We start from the raw sequence: 15,276 nt of genomic DNA, 5'->3' as shown, positions 1-15,276 counted from the left end.
CCTGAGCTGAAAACTTGAATTTTAAGTGTGTTCAGGATGAGGGTTGTGAAAAAGCACCCGGTGGAAAACTAGAAAATTGAAAATTGGAAATCTCTCTCTGGGTCTCCTTTCTCAGGGTGATTTGCCTCTGACTGATGCTTGTTTTCTTTGTGCCCAAGAAGGAATGTCTGCATTTATAAAGCATAAATGTACTTGAGCAAGCCTGTGACTTAATGACCCCAAATTTGCACAGAGCTCCACAAATCTTTATGATCTCTAAGTACCCAGTTGCTGGCTGTGATATATCATGGCCTCTTCTGTGCTTAATTATTAATTTTACATTAAGGAGTCTCATAGTCAATATTTAGATGGTTTATGACACACAGAAGCTTTTCCATGCTCATATTTTCTTTGCAGGGACATAATGTAGCCCTTTCAGTACTAAATCAATTACACACAGAGTTAAAATAACTTGATTTGTTGCTGAAGGTCCCTTCCCAACAAGATGCATCAATTCTAAGGGGATAAAACCAGGGATGTCTTGGGCTGCTTTAATCCTTGCAGGGCTCCATTTTGCAGGGGTTGAGGCTGAAAAGTTGTGCAGAACAAAGATCCCTTCAGCCCTAAGCAGTTGTGAGATGGGAGAGAAAGGGTTCTGGGGGTGCCAGAGCAAAATTACTGGAGAAATATTTGATTCTAACCTCGCTTTCCACACCTGTAGTAATGTGCAGAATTAATGGGAGTGTGTCACATCTTTTAAGTGCCCTCTCAGAGTCAGATTTCAGAGTCAGAATGAAACACTTCCAAAGGTGCTTTATCTCACCTTTCCTAAATTTTTTATGTTAGAATGGGATGAACTGCATCCAAAATTTCCAGTCCCTCTTTAGTGGCTATAAAAAAGACTGGATGGATATCTGAGCCTAAAATGGTTGTAACTGAGTGAAAGTCATCACACTTCTGAACTGAGTGATTTAATCAATGACTTAATTCAGGAAAGAATATCGGGATCCCCACTGAAAATGTATATCACACACCCCAAATTGTATTCTTGTTACAAATATGGACAGTTTTGAAACCTGTGATTTATACAAGATAGTTTCAGAGGCCTGTATGAAAATCACAGAGCACACTCTTGCAGCATCTGAATAATTTATTAAATTCAGCTGTCAGGGGCTTTAAAATATAATTTAACCAAAAAGATCATTTGAAGAAGGGCTGCAAAGATTTCTACATGCAGATACTTTAATCTCAAGATGGGGGGAAAAGGCAGAAAACAATTCAATTTTCTGACATTGCTCTTAGGGAATGAGCTGTGTGGAATGATTTAAAGGCTGACCAGTTTGAAGTGCAGGTTTCCAGAATAACTGAAGGTGTTTACCCTTTCTCCTGTGGGCTCCTTTACAGTGGGAAGCTGTTCAATGGGTTCAGGAGGATGCATGTGGGAAGAATGAATCCTTTTTAAGGATATCTTTCCAAGACATGCCTTCTGATCCTCACTAAGGATTTGTTCCACGCTTACTTTGAGACCTTAAAATCAAATCTTCCACTTCTGCTTGTAGTTTTAATAGGAATTATTGCATCTGTGATATGATTTATCCAGAAAAGTGCAATGGACTTAATGCAATTCTCTGAATTAAGAACAGGGAGTAGTTGCCCAGTTTATTTATTGGGTCTAGCAGTGAAGTCCATTATGAAATATTGCTCAGGCAGGGTGAATTTAAATAAGTTCAACAGGGCAGGCACTAGAAGCCCAACCAAATAATTCATCCAGGATTTCAGCTGCAGAAGGGGGTGAAGAAAAACAAAACTCACCTGAAAAGATCCCGTATTATGATGGAAACACTTATCCCTCAGATAAAAACCCTCAGATGTTTAATAGATCAAATGGCTGGGACTTGGTGATGAAATCAATACAGAGATGAAATAATACATCAGAATTAAGTGTGTGCTCTGTTCCTGCAGAGGAAGAGAGCAGCCTTGTGAGATGATTTGCTCCTCATTAGGACATCTGATTCTCCTCCTTTCATTAGCACTGCTTTTGTAATATTGAAGCACCCTCCGCTCATCTGGGTTAATTTTGGATTGATGTAGGTGCTGAGAGCCCAGTGGCAGACTCAGGTAACAGGGCTGGGTGTTTCACTTCTATTTCCACTTTGTAATTTGAGATTAAAGCACACCAGTTCACATTAGTTAACAGGCAAAGAGTAACAATGAGAACTTCCCAGGGGCAGTAATTGCTGAAGTCTGTGGTGCTGTGCGTTCATAATCCTACATCCATATGAAAAATTGGATACTTGTGTAAATTGCTGGTAGCAAGAAGTGAAAGAGTTCAATGTAGAACAGGCACAAAAAACAAACAAACAAAAAACCAAACAAAAAATCACCAAAAAAATCAGATCATCCTTTAGTTTTCTCTTTCATTTCACATATATTGAAGTGAGAAATTAGGGAGATAAAAAGGGAATAGGGGCAATTTAATACTGTGTATACCTAATATAGACCTTCAAGGTCAATCCTGTATTCCACAGCCTCACCTAAAATAAATCTTTGCTTTAGTAGTGCTGGGCTGAATTAGATCAACAGAAATTCTGGCCCACTGTCTCAAAAAGTGTTTCCAAATGGGGCAGATTGACCTTGCACTAATAGATCTTTTAAAAATGTAATATTATTGCTTTTTAATCAGGAAGGATGCCAGGGTACCTTACTTGGACATAGAAGAACAGTGCAAAATGATTTCTGTGAGGTAATGACATGGTTTTGATTAAAGCCCACTGAGACAGGGGAGTTTAATTGCTGCCTTTCTTATACTTGTAGGAAATCAGTCAGTTCCTTTAAAAAAATAGGCAATTTATGGAATGAGATCTTTCATCTGTGAATGTGGCCCTGATCAAAAGATTATTGAAATCTGTGGAAATGTTCTCTTCTTAGAAAAATCTCTCCATTCTGTTGTTGCTCTGGAACAAGTCTTAATGCAGAACATACACACACAGTGCAGCCTGGGCTTCTTATTACCCAGTTCTCACTCACTGTAATTTTTAGTGTTTTTTAAAAAATAGGCATTTAGTGTCCATACATCACACTGTTTCATTTTGAGGTTTTTTCCCAATTTTGAATCATATGCTGTTGGAATGAAAGAAAAAATATTTGTCTCATTTTCACTATTAAGCATTGTTAGATGTTAATACACTCCTGATATAAACACACTGCTGCTCCCTCCCCAAGGTTCCTTCCCAAAGGACGCTGCTGCTGTGAAGGGGTTGTGGGATAAGTTCTACCTGGGCTGTTTAGGATCTGGGAATTGCAGTCTCATCTCCAAATTCAGTCTTTCCTGGCTTGATGGATGTGAGCTTGGTGACCAGCAGTGTTTGGTTTAGTAAGGGCTAAGAGAAGGATCTGCTCTTGGTTCTGTTGCGATTTCTGTAAATACTCAGAATTCTAATTCTGCTTGAGAGACCTGGATGGAGACAAGGTGAAAGTGGCTTTGAAGTGAAAGATGGTCAGTTCCCTCCCAGAAGTTCAGAATGCAAATAATTGTCTATCTTTTTTTACTAACCTAAGTGAAGTCTTTGAAACCTCTATTTTCTTTTCTACATTTATCTTGATTAAGAATGCTGCCCTGCTTAGAGCCTGGGAGAAACTGGGTATTAACTTCTTTTTTGGGGGAGAAACTAAAATGATTAATCTACTTTTCCTGGTTTATTTTTTGTCATGAAGTTTAGGGGAAGCTTTCTACCACATTCAAGAGGCAATTCCTCATGGGTATTTCTGGATATGAAAATTGCATCAGGTTATATTTATTTGTATGGCTTTAAAAATTGCTGTCTACTAACAATTTGCATTGACTGGCCAGAACTCCACCCCCCAGAAAAAGAGGAAAGGGTAAAAAATGGGAAACTATTCAGGAAAAGGTAAAGAAAAGCTAAAAGAAAACATTTGGATTATAAAACAGAAGTAAGTGAGAATATATATTTTTAGTAAGCTCTCTGCTTACCCTTGACTGTAAAGTTTGCATCTGCATTTAAACAGCTTGCATATGCCTGAAATCAAATTTGAATGATTGCAGGCAATTCCAATTTTACATGGGACCTGGGAAAACAGCACGGTGCATCGTGTGAGCTGGGAGCATCTCTGACAAAAACCTTCAGCTGTCAGTGATGCCTTGGGAAGGCTGACCTGGAACAGAGACTGGACAGAGCTAAAGAATAAAGCAGGGATTTATTAAAAGGATCTCCTCCATGGATCCACCTTGGGCAGCACAAGAGCCCAGCCAGGGCTGCACCCAAGATGAACCAAAATGGCCCCAAAATGCACGAGCGCTCCCGGGGTCTCTCCCTGGGATCAGTTCTGCTCCATTTGCACCTTGCAGTTCATTGTCCCATTCCAGCTTCAGCCCAGGCAGTCCCACCCTGCTTGTTTTTCTCTCTCCAGCCCATGGGGTTTGTGCTCCTGGGCTGGGATTGGGATCATTTGTCCTTGGTGCCCAGCTGGAGCAGGAATTGTTTTGTCTCCCTGCTCTGTGCACAGAGCTCAGCATCCCCTCATGTGGAGCTCAGACCTGAACACTAAAGCAGCACAGAATGTGAAAATATGAAAGTTAAAACCTGAGGCATCATCAGGCAGTTCAGACCAAAGGGCTCAGTGGCTGGGCAGGGCACTTTGGGCAGGGATGTTGAGTTTTGGGTTTTTTACCTCTGCTGGTTTGATAAAAGCAGAGGGAGGAGCTCAGCACCCCCCAGTGGGCTGGAGCTCAGCTGGCATTCACCAAACTCCTCTTGGGATTTGGGCTGCCTTCCTGCAGAGTTGGCAAAATGCACCTGTGGGGATGAGTTACACAGGCACTCGGGAAATTTCTCCATCTGACTTCTCAGCAAAGAATCTTGTGTATCTTTTTTGCGAATGCTCCTGCCTTGTTTTGACAGGGCTGATTTTCATGATGTTTAAATGTCTCATCCAGTCTCTATTTGCTGTGATTTTCCTGGTTGATTTCTAGTGCTAGTCAAACTCCAGAGAGAACGAGGGCCCTTTGTGTTTGTCATGCCTGGGGCTGAATCTTGCTCTTTGTATGTTGAATAGATGTTCCTGCACTCATAAATCACTGCTCTGTCATGTTTGCCTGCTGTGAGATGCTCAGTGCATATCATCATTTCCATTAAACCATTTACTTCCAGAGAATGTGTTATATTGCTTTATGAATTATGGGATCTGACATATAAGATTATGTTATGAATTGGCTCTTAGAATATTAGAACAGTGGGACGTTTTATAGCTTATGGTCATGATCCAAGAAGTAATTCATGACTTTTCTTAATAAACTTGGCTGGTCAAAAGGGAAACACACATGAGAGTGTGACATTTTTGCTTAGGGAGAATCCTGGTTAAGAAAAAACCTTTGGTGTTTTCCTTAAACCTGCAGCCTGTTTATATCTGGAGGAAGAATATTGGCTTTTTTTCAGTTGCATCTCCATTGTCCTAAGTCCTGTTTTACTAAACTTGCAATTCCCAGTCTGTAAATGAGCAAGAATGAAGGATTCCCCTTGCCTGGGCAACGAAGGATTGTTTGCTCAAGTGATGAGTGGAACTGGGGGAGTTGTTGAGGGGAAAGCTGAGCTATTGTAGCTCTGGTTTTGTGATCCCTCTACAAGACATCATCTTATCCATTCAGGGGGATGAACTTTTGGTTGGTACCAGATAGGAAATGAGACTTCATTGATTTTACTCCTCATGCAAATACCTGTTTCATGCTATCTGTAGTCTATAAGACAAAAGTCTTCATGCATTTTTTTAATCTTTGTTTCCTTGTGTGTGGGAAGATGCACAGTCTTAAATGTTATCTTGTTTGGGGATAATGAGTTTTGTACAACACAAAATCTGTGAAGGGGATCTGGTGTTCTAAAAGAATAAATTACATTTTTCACAATTTCTTGTATCTGCACAGATAGAGGTGAATTTCAGTATGAATATCTACCGCAAAATGTCATAACCTGGTGTGCACAGACAAAAAAACACAATTTGGGACTCCTTGGTGGGGCTAACAATTTTTCATGTTTTCACCACACAATTTTACCCCAAAGATGAAAACCTCCACAGCACTGCAGACAAAACACACCAAAGTAAGATCCATGTCACATAACTGCAGCTAATGCAAATTCCCTTACTGACATGCCATGGATCAATGTCTGGCCTGGAGCAGAGAGTACCGGAGAGCTCTTCACAGTGTGACAGTGGCTGCAGTGTGGCTGGGGACAGGACTGTGGAAAAGTCATGTTCCAAACATCCCAGGAGTGAATAATTCATTCTGCCAAAACAACTCTGCTGTTCCTGGGGAAAAAAGGTTAAATACCAGGATTGCTAAAGGTTGACCTGCCCATACATCTTCTCTCTTCTGTCATAACATTCAGCTGGGAATGTCCCATTATTCCTTACTCAATTTATATGCTTCTGACTGCATTAGCTCTCTATAGATAGTAACAATTCTTGACAGTTCTTCATCTCTGCTTAATATTACTGAAGTTTCTTCTGTGTACTGGGAGAAGTTTGTTTATTATTCATTCCAGAGCTGGCAGTTCAGCAGTTCACCCTTCCCGTCCTGCTGGCTGCAGTGCAGTGGCATTCCCAGGGCACTGCTCAGTGATGCCATCTAATCTAGAGTTTAAAAGAACCTGCCAGACATCTAAACAGAGAATTTAAATAGAGAACAGGGTAGAAAATTATTGCCCTGTACAAATATATGCTCAAAGAGTGAACTCAGTGATTCTCAGTAAATGTCTTTATTGAGCAAGGTCTTGAAGTTTTTAGTGATACACGATTGTAATTCAAATGTCCTTGACTGGAACCAAAATACACCTTTTTTCTTATATTTGTTTTGCTCCTCTAGGGCTTTTTTTCTGAAATTACAAAATGATAATCAAACATGTGATTAGTTATGATGAGAGCATTGTCAGGAGGGCTTCCTGCTTTGTTCCAGTTTCTGAAAGTTGGGCTCTAGAGATGGAGATAACCCTCTTGATTTCTTCCTTCTTCATCCAAATTTTTACTCTTTGTAGTCCTTCTTGGGTTAAAATAGCTGTACATCTGGAAAATGGAACATTGTGCAACTGATGCAACAATTGTGCAATTTTTATCATGCACAGAGACACAGCTCAACTTGTGGAGAAGGTGGAAACACAACTTTTCAGTGCAGTTATGTTAATTAGGAGAACAAGCCCTTCCCTTTCTGTAACACATGTAGAGAACATTTAATGTACTGAATATACATGGAGTACAACAGAAAGAGTGAAAATCAGCTGGGAAAACTCCATGGTGAAGTTCTTGAGCTCTGTAGCTGTCATAAAGTTTTTTCAGTCCTTAAACTGGTTAATATTTTATTGTTGGTCTTCAAATTTAGTCTTCTCTTAAGGCTTTAGGCTTGAGACATTTGTTCACATTTCACCAGGCTGGAGATAAGTCTCATTTCCACTCCTCTCCAGTTCTTCTTTTAAACCCAGCAGCTGCATATAGCAAATAAATAAAAGTTTAGTTGTAATGTTCTCTTGGCATCTTAGCAGGGAAAGGAAAGGAAAGGAAAGGAAAGGAAAGGAAAGGAAAGGAAAGGAAAGGAAAGGAAAGGAAAGGAAAGGAAAGGAAAGGAAAGGAAAGGAAAGGAAAGGGAAAAGGAAAGGGAAAAGGAAAGGGAAAAGGAAAGGGAAAAGGAAAGGGAAAAGGAAAGGGAAAAGGAAAGGGAAAAGGAAAGGGAAAAGGAAAGGGAAAGGGAAAGGGAAAGGGAAAGGGAAAGGGAAAGGGAAAGGGAAAGGGAAAGGGAAAGGGAAAGGGAAAGGGAAAGGAAAAGGGAAAGGAAAAGGGAAAGGAAAAGGGAAAGGGAAAGGGAAAGGAAAAGGGAAAGGAAAAGGAAAAGGAAAAGAAAGACAGGTTATAGGAGTTTGTTAACAAAATACTAAAGAGATTTTCCCAAGAAACCCTCTGTTCCAACCACTCCAAAACCATGTTAGATTTTACTTCTTGGTGCCTAAGGGGAGATTTTGCCAATATTTTCAAATAACCAACACATTGATAGCTGCAGCCTCTGGAGCAATGGCCTGGGAGTGGGATCTGGATGCAAGAAAGGAGGAACTCTGGGACATGCAATGGGAGATTCCGAGTAGTTCTGGGATTTCTGAGTGATTCTGGGATTTCTGAGTGATTCTGCCCAGAAATTTTGGCAAACAAACCCTGATATTGAGACACACCAGGACACAAGTGCAGCTTTCCTGGGAGAGTTTCCTCCCTGGATCTCTGTGCGTCATTGGCACAAGGAAGAAGCTGCTGATTTTGCAGACATCCCTTCCCCAGCCTGATCAGTTTATATATATTGTTTAACATGATAATGTAGCAAGCTGTTGTTTTGTGGTTTGAAAGGCAGCTGCATTTGATTGATGCCAGGAATGGAAGTATTTGTAAAATGACACTGAATTAGATGCAGTCAGTTTATGGGCTTGGGGAAATGAATCTTTTATGAAGAATAAAAGTTTATGATGAGGGAGGAAACTGAAGAAGTGTATGTACATCTCTAATGAAGCTCTTTTGGACTGGATGCCTGTTGCACAGCCTTTCAAAACATACATTTGGGCCACTACACCTTCAAGACCTCTATATAAACATTATTTTTTCTGGTGGTCCAATCCCAATTTGTCATTTGTTTGTTTGCTCTCTCTGTGGACACCTCAGTTAGGATGGAGAATTTCTTCCCTGGAAATGCAGCTATTAGGCTTCTCCAAAGGGTTCCAGGTGAATGTTTTAACTGCTGGATTAAAGCTCTTGTGATTTTTAAGGCATCAGCCACAAATATGAAGCACATGGGGTTCAGTTTTCTGTATTGATCCCCAAACAAAAACCAAACACAACCTCTACTAATACCTAACAACATCTAAAGACAACCCCACATTTTATGTGCATTTTTTACACATAATGAGAACTTGTGAGAATAGAATAACTTTAAAATTAAATTTAAATTCCACTTTGATGGTAGCCATGAATCAATGGCACAAAACTTTTGAGAGAAGAAGCAGAGAAAAAAGATGTATCTAATCCTCTCCAGCTTCCCTCCTGGAAAATGCATCTCTATGCAAAATGGATGTAAAATTCTGCTCATCTGAGTTGCTGCAGTTCTTATCTGCATGCTCCAAAGGAATGATTGCAGGGAACAAGATAATGTCTAGTGAGTTGAAAGGTTAAGGAACTGCACCTGGCAAATCAGAGCCAGACTCAGCCATGGTGTTAAGCCAGTCCTATGCCAGGGTAATGAGAGATTACTGGATTTACATCAGATCTTAAAATTTACATGTGCCTTCCGCTGTTTTATCATCAGAAATATTTCAGTTGGACAACCGTATAAATGGGATTTTTAGTTGAATATATGTTGTAAGTTTCTAAATCTCTGCTGAACATCAACTCATCTAATAGATTTATAATAATAGCAACCTTGTATTCATCCAAAATGTTTTCTACTGTACTTGAGCAGGGCATATTAAAGTGCATTCTTCAGGAAACCATTGTGTACTAAAATCCATTTAATTTCAGATGAACTTGGGCACTCTTAAAGATCCCTTAAAGATTTGCCTTGGTCCTTATTAATTTCACTGAAACCTTGTGATTTAGAGACCCTTGTGAAATATGTTATCTAACATTGATATTAAAAAATCTCAAAAATGTGATAAATTTCTAAAACACAGCAATTGGGTGAATCTTAATTCTTCAAAAAAGAAAGCATTTCTTTTCTCTCTTTTCTTCTCAATCAGTCTCACACAAAGTGGGTGAAAATATCAGGGCTGGGATCATCTTGTAACACTGGAAAACATGGCATGGTATCCAGTGGTAAGCTTCTTTTTGAGCTGTCTGACCTTTAATCACTGCTGAATAAAACCAACATGCTGTCAGGTCTCTGCTATTTTTCTCAAGGGGGTAACTCTGCCCGAAGTAGCAATAAAATAAAACCTCTGAGAGCTGATATTCAAGGTCACTACAAGAAGAGGCAATGCTGTACTCTGGGAAATACAACAAAAAGGGAAAAAAGAGAAGAATAAATGTATCTAAACAAGGCAGTTGAGTTTGTTTAACAGTGAGCAGGCAGTTGTTATATCAGTCTATAACTGAGACTGGGCTTGTTTTTATTTTTACCACAATATTTCATTTTTATTTGATTTTTTAAATCCAAGACCTTCAGAAAGAAAACAAACTCCCTGTACATGAATGATACATATTTCTGTTACTGAGGCACTTGCAATCTAATGTCTCAGGCCCTGTCTGCATCAGGTTTTACTCTCTTGTAGTCATTTTGCCACAGAAGACTCTGTGAATACTGAAAAATGATCCTATGGTCTTATAGATCTATGAAGAAATGAAAATGCTGAATTTAAATTTATATATTTAATTTTTACATATAATATCTATTATATATATTTTATATATTTAATATCATATATATTAAATATATATATATTCAATTTATAAATTTAAATGCTGTATTTAAAATGTGTTGACCATTTTAAAATAATACTTGCCCAGTCTGTGAGGAAAAGAAAGGGTGAGCTCCCACATAGGAATTAACCTGTAACAAGAATTCTGGCTCTCTCTGACACTGAGTCACACAGGAGATAATGGTGTCATTGCAAAGTTACTTCAGTGGAAGTGGTGTAGATCATGGAACCTGATAAATTGCTTCAGTTGGGATTTTAGGCCAAAGACTGGATCCCTTCTTAGATTTATTACTTTATAGTTTGCTAATATCTCACACTAATCTGTTACTTAACATTGATCCACTATTGAGATGAATTTATTGATTTGACCATGGCTTTTTTGGTATTTGGCGGAATTTGGTATTTTTGTTATTTGGTAGAATCTCATTCTGTCTTCAGCTCAATATTACCAGAAATATTTAATCTTGCTGTGACCATATATTATTTAGTTAGATTGCTTTTCAAAGTAGTGCTTACACTTACAATTACAGATGAACTGATGAAGAAATCATTTTGGTCTAGGGGTGAGCATCTCACAGTTCAGCGCAGGTGTCTCATTATGCCCTTTCTTTGTTTCTCAGTGCACTGTACAAAGCTGATAAAATGTCTTGGGGAGAGGACAATCCTTGATCCAGGGATGCAGGATGTGCTCCCATCCTAGCACAGGGCTGGCAGCAGCTCAGGGCTCTCTCCATTAACTGTGATGAAGAAACAAAGGGAGGTTTTTCCTCTGCACAGCATTTAGGAATCTGTGCAGGGAATTGCATTTCCCTTATTGCACTCTGCAGCAGAACTGTGTGCCCAGGGAATTTCCTGGCACAGAAACCTTCAGCACTGGAAGGACAGTGGGGCAATAGAGATGGGGGCTTGTTGATGTTCATAAAATAAGCTCATAAATTTGTACAAATTGAAATTGGAACAAAGCAGGCTTTAATAATTACAACATTTCTTATTGACAGAAATGACATCCAACACAATTTGAACTGCAACACTCCACCATGCAATTAGAGACTTGTTATTTCAGTATTGTTGTTTTCATTGTAGCCACCTGTGGATTTCCTGCCTGCAGAATTAAAAGTGGAAGTGATACACCTGTAATTCATTCAGTGAAATGCAATTACTGTGGATGGCTTCAAAGCCCAGAGATACAGGGAATTTGTGTTAGAGCACATAAGTCTTCTATTGGATGAGTAACAAGTACTCACTCTCTACAACACCTGAAAGGTGGCTGTGGTCAGGTTGGTTTCTTTCTCCAGGCAGCACTGACAGAACCAGAAGACACAAGGGGAAATATAGGTTGGAAAAAGCTTTTCATGGAAAGATGATAAAGTACATGGAAAAACCTTTATTAGGAAAAAGATTTTACAGAAATTGTGATAAAGTTCTGGTATTGTCTGCCCAGGAAGGTGGTGGAGTCCCCATCCCCGGATGTGTTTAACAAAGCCTGGATGTGGCACTGGGTGCCAGGGTTTGGTTGAGGTGTTGGGGCTGGGTTGGACTCCATGATCTCAAAGGTCTCTTCCAATCCTAGTTAAAAAAACAAGCAAACAAACAAAAGTAAAGATAACATGAACAAAAATGGAACCTAAGTAAGGCGGAAGCACTCAGTTTGAGATGGTTTTTGCTCAGTGCCTGCCGTGTGCCCTCTCCCCAGGAACCACGGTGATGCGCATGGCGGCGTTCGACGCCGACGACGCCGGCACGGACAACGCCCTGCTGCGCTACAACATCCTCAGGCAGACCCCCACCAAACCCTCCCCAAACATGTTCTACATCGACCCTGAGAAGGGAGACATCGTCACAGTGGTGTCCCCTGCGCTGCTGGACCGGGAGGTGGGTGACAACTTTCCTATCTCCAGTCTCATGCTTTAATGGTTGTGCCTCTGATCTTCTTCTGGGTCATGAAAAGAAGCTTTGGGTCTTGTTGTGTGGGGAGTCAGATACTCATTTTTGAGAATGCTCATTTCTTCTAAGAATTTTGTTTATTTCTTACTTTGACTTAAGAAGTTCTATGCTCTGATCAGTGTTTATAAATCTAGTAGTTCATAATATCTGTGCAAGACATTTAGTGTTGTGTAGTGAGAAAGAAGACCTCAGGATTAAGTGGACTTCAACTTAGAGTTAGTAATTGACACCCAGAGCCAATTGTGCATATAGCTCACTCTGAGTATTAGTTTAGTGCTCTATATCTTTCCTAGAATATTTTTATGAGTGGACTTAATAACCTAATTCACTTGGTACCCCATAGCCAAAAAGAGAAAATATAAAAGGGGTTGGGAAGGAACAGGTAATCCTCAGATGGCTTTAAGGTGAATTGCCACAGTGCCAAATTCCATGCTTATAACAGATCATTAACATTATGAGAGCATAAATTGATGGCAAAGAAGGCTTAGGTATGATCATTTCATGTTCAGAAGATAATAAAGAAGAGGCAATCTGTTAATCTAAAGGTTTAGATACCGGAATATATAAAATCTTGGCACCAGAAAGAGTTACTCTGTAAATCACAATTTCCTTTGATGAAGTAGCCCTGAGTGCTCTTAGATTCCTGGAGACATCCAAATTCTGTTCTTGCAGGATGTTTCAGGTGTGTGCTGAGTCACTGAGCTTGTCTTCCAAGTTGATTAGACTCATGATTGTCCAATGTTCCCAATATTCAGCCCCTTATTTTTCATGTTACCAGATAATGCACTTCCCTTTCTAGGTCGGTAATTTCTTTCTACAGGCTTTTCCAACAGCAATTATCTCATGAGTAAATCAGTCACAGATACCAGAAACACAGTGGAGTAGAGCTAATGTCTGGGCCTGAATATCTGTGTTTTTGAGTTTAGAGATTCTAACTTTATTCATATTTGGGTGCCTGGCCACAGAATGGTGCCCAAGTTAAAGTTTACAAAATCCCTACCTTTTCTACCTTAAAGTTTCCCTTCCAAATTCATTGTTTCAGTTCAAACAGTTCAGCTTTTTACTGTTTCCTAAAGACAGTTTTAAGTATTTTTATTCCTCATAGATAACCATTCCCCAGATTAAACCAATTTACTCAAAATTAGAAAATCAATGGAAAGGAATGAACATGGCTGCTTTTCCCAGTGCCTTCCAAAGGTCACTGGTGATTCATGAAATAATGATGCTGTCTCCAAGCAAGAAACCTGGCCTCAGTCAGATGGATGTTATGGCTGGATCTGAATTCCTCATGATTTTTAATAATCACCAATTTTACACCTTCAGTTTGAAAGTGACATGACAAGCTGGGATCTGTTGAAATTCCAGAGTAGTTTTTGTTGTTCCAAATCGGAGTGGTTTACTAACCAAAATGTGTGGCTATGTAGAATTTTAACACTAAAATTAAGTATTGTCTGCAGTTGAAATCCAGTCTCACTTTGTCTTGTCAGAGGAAAGGCTTTGGGAAAAAGGATGTTTATTTTTTCACAGTCATCTTTGTGGGTTTAGCTTCTTCCCCTTCCTGCCCATATGTCTTGAGTAGAAACTGGTGGTCAGGCCTCCATTTTCAGACCTGTGGAGTTGCCATTCATGGTCAAAGATGAATTGCTTCTATTTTTAACCATAATTGCAGCTTTTAGAGACAAGCACCCTCAAGGTTTTTATTCTGAAAAAAAATCTGGGTACCAATTTAATATTGATGCTATATAAATAACTCTTATGCAGTTCTGTGTGGCTCATGAAATTGAATTATTATAAAAAATTGTCTGTGTGAGGTGGGCACAGAGGGGGAGTGAAACGTGGAGGAGGAAATGTCTGAGTAGTTTAGGAGGAAGAAATGTCTGAGTGGATTCCTGCTTGGGGAATGAGGTGTCTGCACATCCCCAGGCTTGAAAGAGTGGCTTTCTGGAATGTGCCATTCCTCTGCTGGTATTAATGTCTTTTTATTGGGGCCTGAGCAAATCCTAAATGTTTTGGCCCCTTGTCACAATCTCCCATGAATTGTGTTGTAGAAACATGGGAGGAAGAAGTGTTCTTCCCCCTGAAAGCCTTGCTAGAAGGTGTGAAACACAAGCTGGAGGTTGAGGACAAAATCCTCACGAAGGAGAATTTGTGAGTCAGGAATGGTTTTATCTCAGCAATTCTTTCCTTGCTGTTCTTGGCACCTCAGAGGACAATGTGCTGTGGTGGACACACAGAGGAAGCAGCAAACCCTCCCATCAGCTTTTCCACTGCTTGGACAGGAGGTTGGATGTTGAGAGCAGCTCAGCTGATGCTGGAATTTGAGCTGGAATTTGAGCCAGCAGCGTTTGCAGGTGTAGCTCGTGGAGGTACACACAGCCTTTGTGTAGGGGTGGAGAAAAGTGAGATTGTGCTGGGGAATTCCACAGCCCAGCAAAATCTCCTGGTCCTGGTGAATCTGATTATTTGTGAATTCCAGTTCAACCTGCAGCTTCTCCGAGGCTTTACTGAAACCTTTAACTGGGTCAACAGCTGCTGTGATTGTAGGTGTGCTCTTTAAAACTAAAGCAGCCCCAGACACCAATTAAGGAGCTGAATTAAAGTAAAAAATTCTCTAGGATGGACATGGAGAAAACTATTTTTCATCATTAATGTGATTGTGCACCAGGGGTTTATATGAACTCTTCCAAAGCATGTTAAAGCACTGACTAAAATTACTCCTATTTTCCATCTCTGTAACATTTACCCCTGCATGGTCCTTGATGCTTTTGGGAAACTCTTCACTGCATTTAAGAAAAATTAGCTGTATATAAATTGTTTAAAGGGTGGCTTTGGTCTTTTTGTTGTTATTTTTTTCATTTTAAGTAAGATTTATTTCATGTTTCTGCATCAGAGGGAACAGGAGACT

The 15,276-nt window shown here is 39.8% G+C and overlaps 1 protein-coding gene across 2 annotated transcripts in view; it reads left to right on the top strand.

The window, feature by feature from the left end:
• CDH13 (cadherin 13) overlaps window positions 1-15,276 on the top strand; it is a 444,090-nt gene that overhangs the window by 301,569 nt on the left and 127,245 nt on the right. For both annotated transcript variants that reach the window (XM_074550802.1, XM_074550801.1), the window contains exon 7: window positions 12,121-12,299. In XM_074550802.1, coding sequence (XP_074406903.1) covers window positions 12,121-12,299 — 179 coding nt within the window. The remainder of the gene's footprint in view (window positions 1-12,120; window positions 12,300-15,276) is intronic.

This window comes from Zonotrichia albicollis, chromosome 13 (genome assembly GCF_047830755.1).
Source record: "Zonotrichia albicollis isolate bZonAlb1 chromosome 13, bZonAlb1.hap1, whole genome shotgun sequence".
In the NCBI taxonomy this organism is placed as follows: Eukaryota; Metazoa; Chordata; class Aves; order Passeriformes; family Passerellidae; genus Zonotrichia; species Zonotrichia albicollis.
This window is presented reverse-complemented; position numbering and strand designations above follow the sequence as displayed.